This window comes from Lutra lutra, chromosome 7 (genome assembly GCF_902655055.1).
Source record: "Lutra lutra chromosome 7, mLutLut1.2, whole genome shotgun sequence".
NCBI lineage: Eukaryota > Metazoa > Chordata > Mammalia > Carnivora > Mustelidae > Lutra > Lutra lutra.
Window position 1 is genome coordinate 84250972 of NC_062284.1, and position 17935 is coordinate 84268906.

The following is a 17935-nucleotide window of genomic DNA, read 5'->3' on the forward strand; positions in this document are numbered from 1 at the left end:
TTTAAAGATTTTATGTATTTATTTGACAGACAGAGATCACAAGTAGGCAGAGAGGCAGGCAGAGAGAGAGGAAGGGAAGCAGGCTCCCTGCTGAGCGGAAAGCCCAATGCAGGACTCGATCCCAGGACCCTGAGATCATGACCCGAGCTGAAGGCAGCAGCTTAACCCACTGAGACACCCAGGCGCCCCCATACCTCAATTTTTTTTTCCATTTCCTGAGGTTACAGAGAAAAGGACACATTTGGCAATAAGATTTGCTTCACACACATTAGGATTTTTTTTTTAAAGTCCTGTTTTCTAATAACTAAGATGTATAATGGAAAAGCCAGCCAATAAAATGAAATCATCCCCCACATAAATACAAAATTTCCACTGAAAGCTAATCTGCTATATTTTATCATTTCTAGATGCATATTTTATGCATTTTAACACTTGAAACAGGAATGCCTTGCAACTGACAACAAATTTCAGTTTAACTGGAAATATTTTTTTTCTTGGTGGTACACAGATTTGATAAAGTATTATATTGTAAATTTAATGTTAATTACATAAAATGTACACTGGATTTTTCAGGCGTATTTCCTTCTTTCTTTAAAGTTAATAATATTAGAGAGCTTTTATTAAGGAAAAATGAAAGCAAACAACTTGTGATTCATCAACATTTAATTAACTGTCTGAAATTAGTGAGGTCGGTGTGAGGAAATTCTCATTAGATGACATTCACTGGTTTAATTCTTTAAACACTGTGTCAAGGCCAAGAGAAAGACTTGGCAGGGAAAACGGATTAAACAACATAAATATATATTATTAGAAAGATAATGTAGGGGCGCCTAGTCGGTTAAGCATCTGACTTTGGCTCAGGTCATGATCCCAGAGTCTGGGGATTGAGTGTCAGTGATGGGCTCCACAATGAGCTGCTGAGCAGGGAGTCTGCTCGTCCCTCTGCACTGCCCTCCCTTTGCGCTGTCTCTCTCAATAAAATCTAAAAAAATAAAATAAGAAAGATAATTTAAAGACAATGCCCTTTTGATTAATTTTCCACATATACTTATTAAGTAAAGAAGACATTCACTACTAATTTACTATACTGACTCATTTACTATAAAGTATGTACCCTAGAACATTCCTAAAAAATTAGTTCCATCTTTTGCCAGAAAAGCAAATGTAGAGACATGAGTGGATGGATGAAGAAAAGGAAAATAACTCTATTGCAACAGCCTCCCAACTGGTGTCTTGCTTCTACCCCTCACTTTATTCTATTCCTTACAGAGCTACCAGAAGATCCCATTAAACATTAAACATAAACATCATTCCTTTGCTCAAAACCTAAGGGGTCCCCACTTGGAGAAAAGCCAAAGTCCTTACAGGGGTCTCCCAGGCAATACAAAATTTGTATCTGACATCATCTCTCAGGCTAATCTACTATTCCTCTGGCTCACTGTAAACCTGCCACATGTCTTCCTTGTCGTTCCTTTAATATTGGGGCATGCTGCCACCTCAGGAGTCTTTGCACTTACTGTTACCTCTACCTGGAATATTCTGCCACCAGTTATCTATCTTCAGGAATCACTCCTTCATTTCCTTCAAGTATTTACCAAAACATCACCTTCAAGGTCCTTCCTGGCAACCTTCAGACTACAGCTCAACTCCCTTCCACTCCCAAACAATCGCTATCCCTCCCTCTTTTTTTTTCATATCACTTGTTTACCATCTACTATATTTTATTTTTTTAATAGTCCTCCCTAACTAGAATGCCAATTTTGTGAGGACACAGGTTTTCGTTTTGTTCACTGCTATATTCCCAGTGGCAGACTTCAATAACTACATGTTGAATGGAAAGTAGAAAAGGGCAGAAAGAAAGGTGGTAAGCATAACTGGGCTAAGAAAATGTAATTATAGTATAATCAATGGAAAACCTCTGAGACAGACAGAAGTAAATTCCATTAGTCTCACTAATTCAGGCCAAAATTTAAATCTGTTTAACTCCTAGCCCAGATATGATTTTGGAAGTCCTGTAAAACATCATTTCTATTATTATCGTATGTCTTATACTGAGCAGTCAAATCCATGGTTGATTATATATACATTTTCTGGACACTGGTGTGTGAAACCAGATTTCCTCTCATATACCAGAAACAACAAAACATTACTAGGGTTACATGATATGTCACTCCAACGCCTTTTTAAAAAATTTTTTTATTAAGATGTATTAATCTACTTTAGAGAGAGCGAGCATATGCACACGAGGGGCAGAGGGAAAGGAAGAGAAGCAGACTCCCCACTGAGTGCAGGGCCCAAGGCTGGGCTGGATCTTAGGACCCTCAGAACATGACCTGACCTGAAATCAAAAGTCAGGCGCTTAACTGCCTTGAACCCTCCAGGAGCCCCATCCAAAGCCTTTCTGGTGTCACACTCCCACTGCTCTTTTACCATACCCTGCTTGCAAATTCTCATAACTGTTATTAACCCAACCATCAACTCTCTGCTTTTACACTTTGAGCTGCTGAGTATAGCTAGAGAAAGCAGTCATCTGGCATTTGCAACCAGATTTCCTCTCACATACCATTCCAGACACAATAAAACATTACTAGGTTATTACCAGAGTACCAACGGTGTTCACGCCTGCATTCCCTCCAAGTCACAGTTAATACTACTGGTAGTACAAATATAACACTTTACTCTATAGACAATATACTAATATGCATTTATTTAATAAACTTTTTTTTTTAAAGATTTTATTTATTTATGAGAGAGAGAGAGATCACAAGTAGGCAGAGAGGCAGGCAGAGAGAGAGAGGAGGAAGCAGACTCCCTGCTGAGCAGAGAGCCCGATGTGGGGCTTGATCCCAGGACCCTGAGATCCTGACCTGAGCTGAAGGCAGTGGCTTAATCCACTGAGCCACCCAGGCGCCCCTATTTAATAAACTTTTAAAGAGATTTTACCATTTTACTTATCTATCAGGGAGAGAAAGAGAGGACGTGCAGACACCCAAGAGAGAGCACAAGCAGGGGGAGCAGCAGGCTGAGGGACAAGCAGGTTCCCTGCTGAGCAAGGAGTCTGATATGAGACTCAATCCTAGGACCCTGGGATCATGATCTGAGCCAAAGGCAATTGCTTAACTGACTGAGCCCCCCAAGCATCCCTTTAATAAACTTAAAAAAGAAAAAAATTTATCTACTTATCTGAGAGAGGGAGAGAGCATGAGTGGGGGGTAGGGCAGACACCTCACCAAGTGTGGAGCCCAACGGGGGCTGGATCTCAGGACCCTGAGATCATGACCAGAACCAAAATCAAGAGCCAGACGCTTAACCAACTGTGCCACCTAGAAACTCCTTCCCTAGTACTTTTAACCAAATAATCAATTTTTCACCTCGTTTTAATAGATTTCAAACAGCTATCTTGGGTACTGTGGGCACGTAAGGTGAACAAAAAGCTGTGCCTTCAAGAAATTGGTAGTGAGGGAGACAATCAACTATGTAATAAAACACAAAAGGAAGTACTTCCCATTCTTCCTCACAGACTGCACCCTGTGTACGATTTAACCTTATCAGTATCTCCCGTTCTGTGACCTTTCTATACGTCTGCAGTGTGTTACCCTCTCTGCTTCTCTCTTCCACACCACTGCATGATATGTCACTCCACTATCTTTCTTACTGGTCCTGTCAACTCTCATTGCTCTTTTTGCCATACCTGGCTTGCAAATTCCCACACTCAGGATCAATTCAACAATCGCCTTTGCTTTCTGAGCTGCTGGTGTGGTTACAGAAAAGTCACAATTGTTTACACTGGTCTACTACGAAATTAATGGTCTTCAATTTGCATCGGCTCTTAAAACCAATCAACACTCTTCAATAGATCTGCTCAGCTCCTCTTCTGATTCCCTTCAGCAACTACTCTCAACTTCTATTTCAACCCTCTACATTTCAACCCCACTCTCAACAAGTGACCTGGTTTCCCACATCCCAAAGAAACAACACTAGCAGCTGTTTTCCCTCAGACCTATCAATAAACTCTCCTACAAAAAAAAATCTAACCTCATCATCTTTTCCACTTTTTCATAAGCAGCGTCCATCTGTTCACCCAAGCATTTAACTTTGCTATCTGCTTTAGGACCTGCTCATACACTGCTCTTCTAGTTAAGGTTAGACTCTGTCTCACAAACTCTTCACACACTGAGTACCTATTTCTTTTTAAATTTTTTTATTTTTTAAAGATTTTTTATTTATTTATTTGACAGAGATCACAAGTAGGCAGAGAAGCAGGCAGAGAGAGAGGAGGAAGCAGGCTCCCCGCTGAGCAGAGAGCCCAATATGGGGCTTGATCCCAGGACCCTGGGATCATGACCTGAGCTGAAGGCAGAGGCTTTAACGCCACCCAGGCGCCCTGGCACTCCGTTGTTTAACAAGCGAGTACTTCTAGGCAGATATGTCTAGTTGGTACTGTGAAAGTACGATTGGGAATTTAAGAGGTTTAAATTGATGATAAATATTTAGGAGTTACAGTCGAGAATCGCTGAGATTGCCCAGCTTAGATAGCACCTGTGGAAACCAACATTTAAGGATTATAGGGAAGAATAGATCGATTGACAGGGCTGAGAGAGGTAGGAGGGATATGAGAAAAGTCCCCAGAAGTTGAGAGAGTTTAAAGGAATTAGAATGATCACTAAGGCAAAAATACTGCAGAGAGGACAAGAACAGTAAAAAGTTACTGGATTTAAAAATTAGGTACTCAGGGGCGCATGGGTGGCTTAGTGGGTTAAAGCCTCTGCCTTCAGCTCAGGTCATGATCCCAGGGTCCTGGGATCGAGCCCCATATTGGGCTCTCTGCTCAGCGGGGAGCCTGCTTCCTCCTCTCTCTGTGTCTGCCTCTCTGCCTACCTGTGATCTCTGTCTGTCAAATAAATAAATAAAATCTTAAACAAACAAACAAACAAAAAACGGAGTGCCTTCAATGTGCAAAACCACTGTCCTAGGAGCTAGGGATAGAGCAGTGAAAAGACACAATCCTCACCCTTTCACATTTTTGGCAGGAAAGGGATCAGACACAACTTATAGGTACTTCAAATCTGACATATATGAAACCAAGCATATTATCTACCTCAGTTCTTTTACCCTGCATTCCTCATTTTCTCCTTCTCCTCTGCCCAGCCCATGTACTTATACAGTCACTATACCCTGCCAATTCTACCTCCTAAGCATCTCTTTGCTATGTCCCTTCCTTCATCCTCCCTTCTGATTTAATTATACCTTCATCATTTTTCATCTGGACTATTACAACAGCCTGTTAACTGGCTTCTCTGCTCTGTGAAAGGAAGAATCAACCTTCACATGAGAGTAATCTACAATGCTATTTTCATCTAGGCATAGGTCTTTCACAGCTTAAAATCCCCAAGGACTTCCCACTGCCTGGAATCTTAATTATTATGCAATTTACACTTGATCTATACATCCATTATCTACCTTTGCTTCCTGTGAGAACAAGTGCTCCAGGTGGAACCAAATTACCTACCCAGGCTACCCACTCTGCTGGCAAGCCTTCCCCTTCCATGAAAGCCTACAAAATTCCTGGTCAATATTTAAGGTTTAGCTCATTTAGGTGACAGCACAGCAGTTAAGAGTGCCAGACCTGGAGCTAGACTGCCTGAGTCTGACTTCAGCTCATATTGGCTGTTACAACCTTGGGCAAGTTATTTAATCTCTCTGAACCTCAGATCTCCTTTCCAAACTAGAAAGTAGCAGCTACTAAACAGGGATTTGAGAATTGAGTGAGTATATGGAAAGTACCTGGCCCACAGTAAATGCTAAATCAGTAATGCAGCTATCATTATGTCTTCACTACTTCTCCTTCTCCCAAAAGCAAACACTCCCTCCTTTGTACTTCTATGGTACTTTATCACAAGTCTGCTCTACACTATGATGGTCTTAGGACAGGAACTTTCTTTTTCCTTTGCCAACATTCATTTTCTTATCCTCTGCCAACATAATCGATGTCACATTTTTATTTTAAGTATCAATAAATGTGGAATATGCTCAAACTAAATGCTGTGCAGGTACCAAAGAAAATGCCAACATGTGGCCAAGTCTCCAAAGATAAATCAACTTTCAAGTGGAAAAAAAAAAAAAAAAAGGTGAGGGAAAAAAAACAACAACAACACTCTGCCACGTTAATAGGCATAGATAAAGCAGACATTAAAGGACCCTGGTACCCTGGCAATGACAAGCAGACTAGAATATGTCTAGTGGGACAGAAATACTGAGAAATGAAGCCAGCCTGAAAATGTCATGAACGGTGTTTAATGCTAGCCCAAGGAGTTTGAACCTTACTGTAAGAAGAAGGGTCCAGGTAAATGCTTTTGACTAGTGTCGTTATATGATTTAATCATTTAAAGTCAGGAAACTTTAAATAATGTCAAGCTGGACTGGAAGGTAGACAGAAAGGAGACATAGACTAATGACAGGTAAGAAATAGCAAGGACATTAAGGGGGGCCATACTCATTAAAGATGGGCTAAACATTTTTGAGATGAAATTAACTGGCCTTGGGGACACCTGGGTCAGTAAAGTGTCTGCCCTCAGCTCAGGTCATGATCCCAAGGCATCAGGCTCCCTGCTCAGCAGGGAGCCTGCCTATCCCTCTGCCTGCCGCTCCCCCTGCTTGTGCTCTTTCTGTGACAAATAAATAAAACCTTAAAAAAAAAAAAGAAATTAACAGGCCCAGTGACTATTCTGATATGGAGATGAAGGACAGGATTCAGAAGTTTCTTGCCTGCATGACTGGAAAATGATAATATGACAAAGATGAGAGATAAAGAGGGAGGAGAAAGGCTAGGAATCCAGAAGAGGTGTAGTTACTCCACCTGAAGTAATTCTGAAAACAGTAAACATATTATTTACAATTAAAAGCAAATGCTAAGCAAATTATGCCAACAATGTGTTGGCACTCACTGCTTTTATTTAACAAGCACATCTGAGCAAACTGTGTCCAGTTCAAAAGGCTCATTTGTTTACTAAATAATATGTTACTGTCCTTTGTTTTGGGGAAAAATGGCCTATTATGTAGAGGTATGGCTGAAGAGTGGCCAGTAATTTTCAATATTGTGTATTTCTTAAAGCCTGCTTTTTAAGTTTTCACAAGACAGTATTTTTTTTAAGGCAATAAGATTCTCTTCTGATCCAAAAATCATGGTGAAAATTTAAGGCTGCTTAAGAATGTATTTAAAAATATTAACTTTAATTTTGCTTACTTGTTGCTCTGTAGGAATGCTTACATTATTTTTGAATCTGTGACTTATATCAAAATTTCTATTGAGGGGCACCTGGGTGGCTCAGTGGGTTAAAGCCTCTGCCTTCAGCTTGGGTCATGATCTCAGGGTCCTGGGATAGAGTTTTGCATAGGGCTCCCTGCTGGGCAGGGAGCCTGCTTTCTCTCTCTCTCTCTCTCTCTCTCTCTCTCTCAGCCTGCTGCTCTGCCTACTTGTGATCTCGTCAAATAGATAAATAAATAATCTTTTAAAAAAAATTTCCTATTGATACATGCACTTCATGCTTTTTCTCTCTCAAGAGTTTCTTAAAAGGCTGAACACAATAACCTAAAATAAAAGTACAATGTCTAAAAGTTCTAATTATGGCAATCTATTTCTATCAGAGCAAACACAATACAAGGAATTTAAACAGGCCAGATATTTGTTCCTGAGATGATGGAACAGCAGGATAATTATGCAGTTGTAATCAAACTTCAGTGCACAAAAGAATCTTCTTGGGTGCTTGTTGAAAAAGTAGTATATGATAATTACATAGGATTTAAAAAAAGAAGTAGTTATCTGTCCTTCTCCCTACTTCGGGAGATTCTGATTTACTAGGGCAGGGCCCAGAAACTTGTTTTATTTTCCCAACACCCCAGGTGATTCTGAAGCAAATGTTTCAAGGCCACTTTGAGAAATACTTGTGGGCTCTGGTATCAGAAATATGGTTTAAAGTCCACCTCTCCCCCCTCATTGGCTGTGTGACCTTACACCGCTTACTTAGTTTCCCCAAGGTTCAGATTTCTTATCTGTACAAGTTTCATAAGGATGATGAGAGAATATAATGAAACAATGCTTATACAGTACTTAACACAGTGCCCACCTATAATTATTACTATGATTCACCCATTTCCACAGGACAAAAAATAAGGAAGAACTGGACATATATACATATTAACCATGACAACCTAAATGTTTTGTAATTCATGGTAATTTCTTTTCCATTTCCTTCTGGTAAGGCACGCTCTTTGTCTCTCTTTCCCTTTAATTTTGTAATACATGAAAAAAGTTTTTAAACATATTACATTACATGCTTCAAGTTTTATAAACAAATCTTACCAAAGGCATAAGGCAATGAAAGCAAATATTAACTAGAAAATACTCTGCTTTTCATATCAAAATAAATACTCAAAAAATTAATACTTTTATTGAACATTAGCCAGATTTTACAGAAGAGCAAATTGTTTGCTTTTTCTGGTAGACCATAAAAATTAGAGACAAAGTCATCTAAATAAAGAATGCCAACTGCTTTATATTTAGAAAAATCAGTTTAATTGTACTATAATCAATTCATCTCCTTTCATTACACAACTCTACTGTCTTTCCTATTTTAAAATCCAAAATGTAATTTTTCAAAGATTTTATTTATTTGACAGAGAGAGAGATCACAAGTAGGCAGAGAGGCGGGGAGGGGGGGGGGGCAAGAGAAAAGCAGGCTGCCTGCTGAGCAGAGAGCAGGGTGCAGGGCTTGATCCCAAGACCCAGAGATCAAGACCCCAGGTGAAGGCAGAGGCTCAACCCACTGAGCCACCCAGGTGCACTACCAAAGTGTAATTTTTTTTTAAAGATAGATTTATTTATTTATTTATTTATTTGACAGAGAGATCACAAGTAGGCAGAGAGGCAGGCAGAGAGAGAGAGGAAGGGAAGCAGGCTCCCTGCTGTGCAGACAGCCCGATGCGGGGCTCGATCCCAGGACCCTGGGATCATGACCTGAGCCGAAGGCAGCGGCTTAACCCACTGAGCCACCCAGGCGCCCCCCAAAGTGTAATTTTTAAGTGGCCATCTAATGCTACTGTCTTATCCCAGAACATATAGATACACATCTGCAGTTTTTTAAAACTCACTAGAAACTAAACTTTTTAGAAATAACCAGAAATCCTATATGATGCTTTCACACACTAAATTCTAAATGATGCTTTTGTGTAAACTGAGAAATTTATTAAAACGTCATTTATAAAAGTAAGCAGCCCCCTCTGTTATCCTTCTTACCATCTGAAAACTTTTAAAGCTCACCAGTTAAAACTAACTACCTCATCTTTTATTTAAAAAACAGTAATATCCTACAAGAATATTTTGTCACCTGCCAAAAATCGACAAACTGATGTGTCTCTCACATTACCTAACATGAATAAGTAAAGGCAAAATGGAAAACTGAAGTGCAGGCTGTTAAATGTGATGGACCCAAGGAACCTTGCTGAGCTGCAATCACCGTATATCAATATTTTTCAAGCGCTTACTTGTACAACGTACCCCCCCCCCCGCCAGCTTCAGACAAAGCAAAAGAGGGGAGAGAAGAGGAGGAAGGAATCAGAGCCTGGAGGCCCTCTCTTAAGTGGCAGGCAACTGGCCTCAAACCACCACAGAGGGAACTCCGCAAAAAAATGTATGTTTTTGGATATTAAGAAACGTGAAAGCACCATGAGCTTCCAGCACTTTGCAAAATCTGGTAGGATACTGGAGAAGAGTTAAGGGTCGGCAACCGTAAAATTCCTTGCAAACGGGTAATTTACAAAAAGCCTGTACGGTATCTGTTTTAGAAGGTGAGAAATGTGGGAGGCAGCGGGTTCGACGTCCACAACGGGAGAAAACTGAGGGTGCCACCACAAAGGTCTGAGAATGGGTTTTCATTGCCCCTCAAAGCGTCGGGGGCTGGGGGGTAAGGATCCAGCTCCAGCCTCCACTTCCACTTCCCACCTGCGCCCCAAGCCGGGCCGGGGAGGAGGTCCAAGGGAGGGTCTGAGGCGGGGCGGGGGACAAGAAAGCTGCTGTGGGTCCCCAGGAAATCAGAACCGAGCGGCCCCGAGGGAGGAACGGCTGCAAGAGGGCGGGGCGCGGTGCAGCGAGGAAACCGAAAGGAGGACGCCGGGGAGAAGGTGCAGCGCGACTGGGGACCCTTCCTGGTACCACACCCAGGGGCCAAGGCGGGGGCGAAAGGGTCCCGTGAGCGAGAAGAAGGCAGAACTTACTCCGCGGTCCTCCTCCGAGAGGAAGTCGGGGCCGTCGTCCAGGCCTTCCTGCGGGGTCGCCGGACCCGGCGCACCAGGGGAGAAGATGGAGTTGGGGAGACACAAAGGGAGACATTAGTGCTAGGCCGGCGCGGCCCCCGCGCCCGCCCCGCGCCCGCCGCCCCCACCGCGCGCCCGGGGCTCGGCGCCGCTGGAACACCCACCATCATGGCTGCTCCGAGGCGAGGGCCAGCGCACGCGCGCACCGCGCCGCGGGGCCGGAGGGAGCCGGCAGCAGCGGGAGAGGCGGGGCTGGTGGCGGCAGGAGGAGGCGGGGTCTCGGAGCAGCCCGCCCCGCCCCGCCCTGGCGCGGGGGGCGGGGGGCGGTAAGCAGTTGGAAAGGGGAAGGCAGGGCCCTCCGCCCGAGGTTGGAGCACCCCAGTCGGAAAGGGCCCATAGGCCCAGACCCACATGGCTGCGGGCAGGTCGCGGCTGGCCGGCTCTGACCCGGAAGGGACCGAATGCCACCTGGGGAGCTGTCCAGTTTCCTTTCCCTTAGGGCTGCAGCGGAAAAAAAAACAAAAAAACGAGCGTCCTCCGGAAGCCACAATAAATCGCCTAGTCTTTGTATTATGCTACACAATAATTAATCACAATTAATATTTTGCCTATAGAAATTGTGGGAACTAAGGGCCTTCGCACAGTGAGCTGTAATCAAGCTTTTACGGTTGGTGAGGTAATAACCCCAGGGTTTAGGGTGCTAATGGTTAAGGACTATAAAAGTGAGCTGTTCGTGTTACAAGAGCATTTCTTTCCTTTTTATGAACGAGCGCCTCCAGACCTACTCTTAACTGTGGACAGCACCACAAGGGTGTCCACAGGCAATTTAAAAGACGGGACAAAATCATTCCTTGACCTTTGCCCCATGTCACCTTTTACGCACGCGGACACACGCGCAAACGTACATGCCATCCTTGTGCTTCCAATCACTTAATGGCATCGGCATCCTTCCACTTTTCAGACCAGAAACCTCCAAGTCCTATTCACATCCTTCCTTCTTCTCCCTCACTTGTCACTCCATTTAGTAACAGATTCTGTTGCATCTGTAATTTATTGTCTCATCTCTTAAATTGGTCGTAGTCCTCCCTCTCCTCCCTTCCACAGCAATTACCATCAGTTTCTGTCTGGACCCTTGCAATACTCTCTTAACTTTTCTTATTTTCATCTCTACATCCTGCCACCAGTAGTTTGTTTTCTATCTTTCTTTCTTTCAAGATTTTATTTATTTGACAGAGAGAGAGGAGCACAAGCAGGCAGAGCAGCAAGTAGAGAGAAAAGCAGCTCCCCGCTGAGTAGAGAGCCCAATGGTGGGGCTCCATCCCAGGACTCTGGGATCATGACCTGAGCTGAAGGCAGATGCTTAAGGGACTGAGCCACTCAGGTGCCCCTCCAGTTTTCCTCCTAAGACACAGACATCAGTGATAAGGCTGCTAGCCTGTCCATGATCTTTACACATTTTTATTACATTAAGATCCAACTCCTCTGCCTAGCATTTAAGCCCTCCACACTTGACTCTCTCCCTATTCTGCCAGGCCCTCTGTCCTATCTTGTTGAATTGAAGCTCTTAAAACAATAATGTTAAACTATTAATAATTTCTTGAGAACTTCTTGTAGATTTCATTTTGTATATAAGGAGAACTGAGGCATAGAAAAGTTAAGTTACTGCCCAAACAAGGGTTATTCTCCACTTGGGTGGGGCATGGCTTTAATTTTTGTCTTTTGTTTCTTGTTTTCCAGGGCATTGTAGTAACTACTGGAGGAGTGCCCGCCCCCCGGGAGTCATGAGGCATCATGCGGTGTCAGTATAGTGTGATGAAGTGTCAGGAGGAATGTTCTAGTAATTTGTTGCTGGTGAAAAGTGCCAATATTTCCTATTTTGTTTTTGGATTGAAGGTAATGCCTGTAGAGCTCTGCTTCCTAGATGAAGAGAGAATGGAGCTACAGTTAATGAATGGGATTTGCATACAGCTGATAGGAGGGTAAGTGTGTCCTATGGACAAAGGTTGAGAAGTGTCACCTAGGACCACCTAAATGTCTCTGATCATTAACCAAGGGTTTCAAGACTTAAGCCAAGACCGGAAACATTGTACAGAAACACTCAAATTATCAAATGTTAAACTTAGAAATCACTATTTAAAAACAAGATTTAAAATACCAGTAGCCAAGGGGCGCCTGGGTGGCTCAGCGGGTTAAAGCCTCTGCCTTCGACTCAGGTCATGATCCCAGGGCCCTGGGATCGAGTCCCGCATCAGGCTCTCTGCTCAGCAGGGAGCCTGCTTCCCTTCCTCTCTCTCTGCCTGCCTCTCTGCCTACTTGTGATCTCTTGTCTGTCAAATAAATAAATAAAATCTTTAAAAAAAATAAATAAAAATAAAATATGAGTAGCCAAATAAAATTATCAACAAAGACATTTAATAATTACTGCAGTTAAAATCAATGGCTGATGGGGCACCTGGGCGGCTCAGTGGGTTAAGCCTCTGCCTTTGGCTCAGGTCATGGTCTCAGAGTCCTGGATCAAGCCCTGCATTGGACTTTCTGCTCGGCGGGGAGCCTGCTTCCCCCTCTCCCTCTGCCTGCCTCTCTGTCTACTTGTGATCTCTCTCTCTGTCAAATAAATAAATAAAATCTTAAAAAAAAAAAACAATGTCTGAGGGTGCCTGGGTGGCTCAGTCATTAAGCGTCTGCCTTCGGCTCAGGTCCTGGGATTGAGCCCCACTTCGGGCTCCCTGCTCTGGGGAAAGCCTGCTCCTCCCTTTCCCACTCCCCCTGCTTGTGTTCCCTCTCTCATTGTGTCTCTCTCTGTCAAATAAATAAATAAAATCTTAAAAAAAAAATCAATGGCTGAAAACTCACATGAGTAGAGAACCCAACCTTGAAATAATAAAGTTATTCATTAATACCTGAGCCTATCTATCTGGGTAAAGGTCTCAAACTATACTTAGTAAATGATAAGAAGGAATTATCAGTAATAGATACTAACAACTATCAGAAAGGCAGTTACAGGGGTGCCTGGGTGTCTCAGTGGGTTAAGCCTCTGCCTTCGGCTCGGGTCATGATCCCAGGGTCCTTGGATTGAGCCCCACATCAGGCTCTCTACTCTGCGGGGAGCCTGCTTCCTCCTCTCTCTCTGCCTGCCTCTCTGCCTACTTGTGAGCTCTGTCTGTCAAATAAATAAATAAAATCTTAAAAAGAAAAAAAAAAGCAGTTACAGAGTTTAAGGAATATCAAAGGAAAAGAGATTAAAATTAGCTCACACAACAGATTTTTCTGCTACTTACAGAATAAATTGAGAAGATATTAAAACTGAACCACTTCTCTAGTACTTTTTTTTAAAGATTTATTTATTTATTTTAGAGAGAGAGAGAGAGAGAGACACACACACACACACACACACACACACACACACACACACACAGCATGAGTGGGAGGGGCAGAGGGAGAGGGAGAGAAAAATCCCAAGAAAGCCCCACACCAAGCATGGAGTCTGACATGGGGTTCGATCCCAGGACCCTGACTGAGATCATGACCCAAGCTAAAACCAAGAGTTAGTTGCTTAACTGACTGTGCCCTCCCCCGCCAGGAGTCCCTTCCCTAGTACTTTTAGCCAAATAATCAATTTTTCATCTTGCTTTAATACATTTTTGTAAATTACCTACTTCTATATAAATTTCACAAGCATATTGTGTTGAATCACAATCTGATTTTTTTGTTTTTAAGATTTTATTTATTTATTAGACAGAGATCACAAGTAGGCAGAGAGGCAGGCAGAGAGAGAGAGGAGAAAGCAGGCTCCCCGCCGAGCAGAAAGCCCGATTCAGGGCTCATGGGATCATGACCTGAGCCAAAGGCAGAGGTTTAACCCACTGAGCCACCCAGGCGCCCCTCACAATCTGATTATTTCATAGATTTAGCTACATAAAAATAAAATGTTACAGTTTGGAGTAGATACTAAATAGTGTTTCAAAAACAAACAGTATTGGAAGATTTTAGAGAAAAGTAAACTTTTAGAGAATAATAAACAAGTCACTTTTAAATTTTGGGAAAATAAAAAAATGTATTTGCTTCGAACATTTTTATCAAACAAAAACCAACTTTTTTTCTAGAAGAAAAACATAAAAAATCTGAAATGATGATTATTTAATTAGGTTTAGAAGAAAACTGTTTAATTCTTTTATCATGTTCTGATCAAAGAAAGTTTCACCAAAATGTATTTTTATCAACTCCTCATTTCCTTGAATTCTAGACCATTTCTTGTTTTGGACAACCTTTGGGTCCTAATTCTTCCCTTCTCCCTGGGAGTTATATTACAACAAAATTCTCTACAGAAAGATTGCTGAACCTTGTTTTTTCCAGTTATATCAGTCAGGGTGTGTTTACCTACAAATAACAGAAAACATCAATTCTCATAAACTGAGCAGTACAGAAATGTGTGATCTCACAACAAAAAATAAGGAGTCTCTAGGCATAGTACAGATCTTCCTCACTTTATGATGGTGTTACAACCTGATAAAACCATCATAAACTGCAAATACCATAATTGAAAGTTCATGTAATACACTTAACCTATTCAACATCGTAGCTTAGCCTACCCCACCTCAAATATGCTCAGAACACTTATATTAGCTACAGTTGGGCAAAAAGCATCTAACACAAAGCCTATTGTACAATAAGGGTTGAATATCTCATGTATTCATTGAATCTTTTACTGAAAGTGAAAAACAGAATGGTTGCATGGGTACAGAATGGTTGTAAGTGTATTGGTTGTTTACCCTTGTGATTGCATGGCCAACTGGGAGCTGTGGTTCATAAACCACACTTTATTTAAATAAATTAATAAGCAAGCAAACAATACAGATACCATATATAGAAGATCAAAAAATAAAGAGTCATGTCTCAGGAGAATGAAGGTGGAAAAGTGAATGTTCCAGAGATGAAATTTACTCTTAGAGAAACACGATCAACTCCCACTTTCCTGGGATTCAGCCCTGGGAATCAGTACCAGTCATGGACCAGCTGAAATAATCTTGACCATAGCGCCTGAGGACCAAGAGAAAAAGTGACATCATCTCTACAGAACCCTGACCCCAAGGCACATGCAGATTTATTGATTAATGTTCATATCTCTAATTCTATTTGGAAGAATTCCATTTAGAAGCCAAAGATCATTACACTGAAGTCTAGCACACTTTCTTTTGCCTATTTTATTTTATTTATTTATTTTTAAAGATTTTATTTATTTATTTGAGAGAGAGAGAGGGAACACAAGCAGGGGGAATGGGAGAGGGAGAAGCAGGCTTCCCGCAGAGCAGGGAGGCTGATGTGGGGCTCGATCCCAGGACCCTGGGATCATGACCTGAGCTAAAGGCAGATGCTTAATGACTGAGCCACACAGGTGCCCTCTTTTGATTTAAACACGAGTTGATAAGGACAGAGACATAGAGGACAATTTAGTGTTGCTCCTTGCCTAGAACAAAAGCAGCATATATATTATGTTAAATCATTTCTAAGTCGTATTTCAATATTGATGATTTGATACCCTCATTCCTCCATCACAGAGCTGCAGGGGAGGGAGGAGACAGAAACCTGCAAGAAATACAGGGAGGTGCCTAACACATGACACTCATAAGTAGTTAGAAAAATTAAAATGGTATTAAAATAATTTAAGGTTTCCTACCCCTCTAATCCCAAATGTGAATGCTTTAGGAGAAGGGAAACGTATGTTTAGACATATTTTCTTTCATCTTTTGTTATATTCCATTATTTCACTTGAGGATTCAGGCCCTATAGAGAAAGCAGAAACAAAGAGTGCAAATCTTCCAAACAGTTTTTGAAATAAAATTAATTTGAAAAAATTTTAAAAGAGTTAACAAAATTGTTGGACGCTATGCCACACATAACCCATTGTTTCTCTAGTTAAGCATTTCTTGCTTTTTTTTTCTAGTTAAGAATTTCTGCCTTCAGAACAAAAGCTACACTTTCCTCACATAAGATATTCTACTACTTCTCTAGGGATTTTTCACCCTTTTTCTTTCATGTCCGTGTGTGTGTGTGTGTGTGTGTGTGTGTGTGTGAGAGAGAGAGAGAGAGAGAGAGAAACATTTTCACTTCCACTTTTCTGTGTATTTTGGAACCTGGGATTTTTTTTTTTAAGATTTTATTTATTTATTTGACAGAGATTACAAGTAGGCAGAGAGGCAGTCAGAGAGAGGAGGAAGCAGGCTCCCTGCTGAGCAGAGAGTCCGATGCAGGGCTCGACCCCAGGACCCTGGGATCATGACCTGAGCTGAAGGCAGAGGCTTTAACCCACTGAGCCACCCAGGCGCCCCAGAACCTGGGATATTTTTAAAAGTCCTTGTTGCAAAGAACGTTGACCCAAGATGTCTCCTGAAAAAGTGATTAATCCAAAAAGCAAAACTCAGCAACTTCAAATCATTTTTGGATATTCCCTCTACTCAAACTGACATCAATGCTGTATGTTTTCATCTTTTAAAGATTGAATTCAGGAGCTGAGAAATCCCGTGTCTTCTCTCAGTCATAGTTATATCACATTAACTTTTAGAGCTGGGTCCTTTCATTCTTTTGGTTGACGAACAGATAATTAATCTTAATGTTGACAATTACATTCACTCTGCTGACATAGATGATGTCTAAATTTTTTCAATACCACGGGGCGCCTGGGTGGCTCAGTGGGTTAAAGCCTCTGCCTTCAGCTCAGGTCATGATCCCAGGGTCCTAGGATCAAGCCCCACATTGGGCTCTCTGCTCTGCAGGGAGCCTGCTTCCTCCTCTCTCTCTCTCTCTGCCTGCCTCTCTGCCTACTTGTGATCTCTGTCTGTTAAATAAATAAATAAAATCTTTTAAAAAAAAATCTTAAATTTTTTCAATACCAGATGAGGTTTCCTAGATGAAATTTCAGTTTGGTAGTTGCATTGAGCACTCTTTTTTTTTTTTTTTTAAGATTTATTTGTTTGAGAGCGAGAGAGAGAAAGCATAAGTCAGGGAAGGGGCAGAAGGAGAGAGAGAGAGAGAGAGAGAATCTCAAGGTGACTCTCTGCTGAGCCTGAGTGCAAAGCCTAATCCAGGGCTCGATCTTACGATCCTGAGACCATAACCTGATGGCACCCAGTGCCTCTGGACTGAGTACTCCTAAGTGCAACATTGAGTGAGGTACTGCAATTTTCAAAAAGAGTTCCATGGGACTATTAACAGGTTTCTATAAATATGCTTTTTAAAAAAAATTTTTTATTTAAGAAATCTCTATCCCCAACATGGGGCTCAGACTCAAGACTCTGAGCTCAAGAGTCTTATGCTCTTCCAGTGGAGCCAGACCAGTGCCCCTATAAACATGCTTTGTAAAGCATTTGTTACAAATATGCTCTGCTAGGGCACCTGGGTGGCTCAGTCGTTAAGCATCTGCCTTTGGCTCGGGTCATGATCCCAGGGTCCTGGGATCGAGCCCCACACTGGCCTCCCTGCTCAGTGGGAAGCCTGCTTCTCCCTCTCCTACTCCCCCTGCTTGTTTGTGTTCCCTCTCTTGGTGTCTCTCTGTCAAATAAGTAAATAAAATCTTTTTTTTTTTTTTTAATTTGTCAAAGAGAGAGCGAGCCTGCGCGCAGGCAGGCAGGCA

General features: G+C 42.1%; 1 protein-coding gene across 1 annotated transcript in view; it reads right to left on the reverse strand.

Annotated features, from left to right (window-relative positions):
- SNX6 (sorting nexin 6) overlaps positions 1–10750 on the reverse strand; it is a 63979-nt gene extending 53229 nt beyond the window's left edge. The window contains exons 1-2 of the mRNA XM_047737138.1: positions 10473–10750; positions 10270–10317 (exon numbers count right to left, since the gene is read on the reverse strand). Of these exons, the coding sequence (XP_047593094.1) occupies positions 10270–10317; positions 10473–10721 (297 nt within the window). The 5' untranslated portion in view covers positions 10722–10750. The remainder of the gene's footprint in view (positions 1–10269; positions 10318–10472) is intronic.
- Between the last annotated feature and the right edge of the window lie 7185 nt (positions 10751–17935).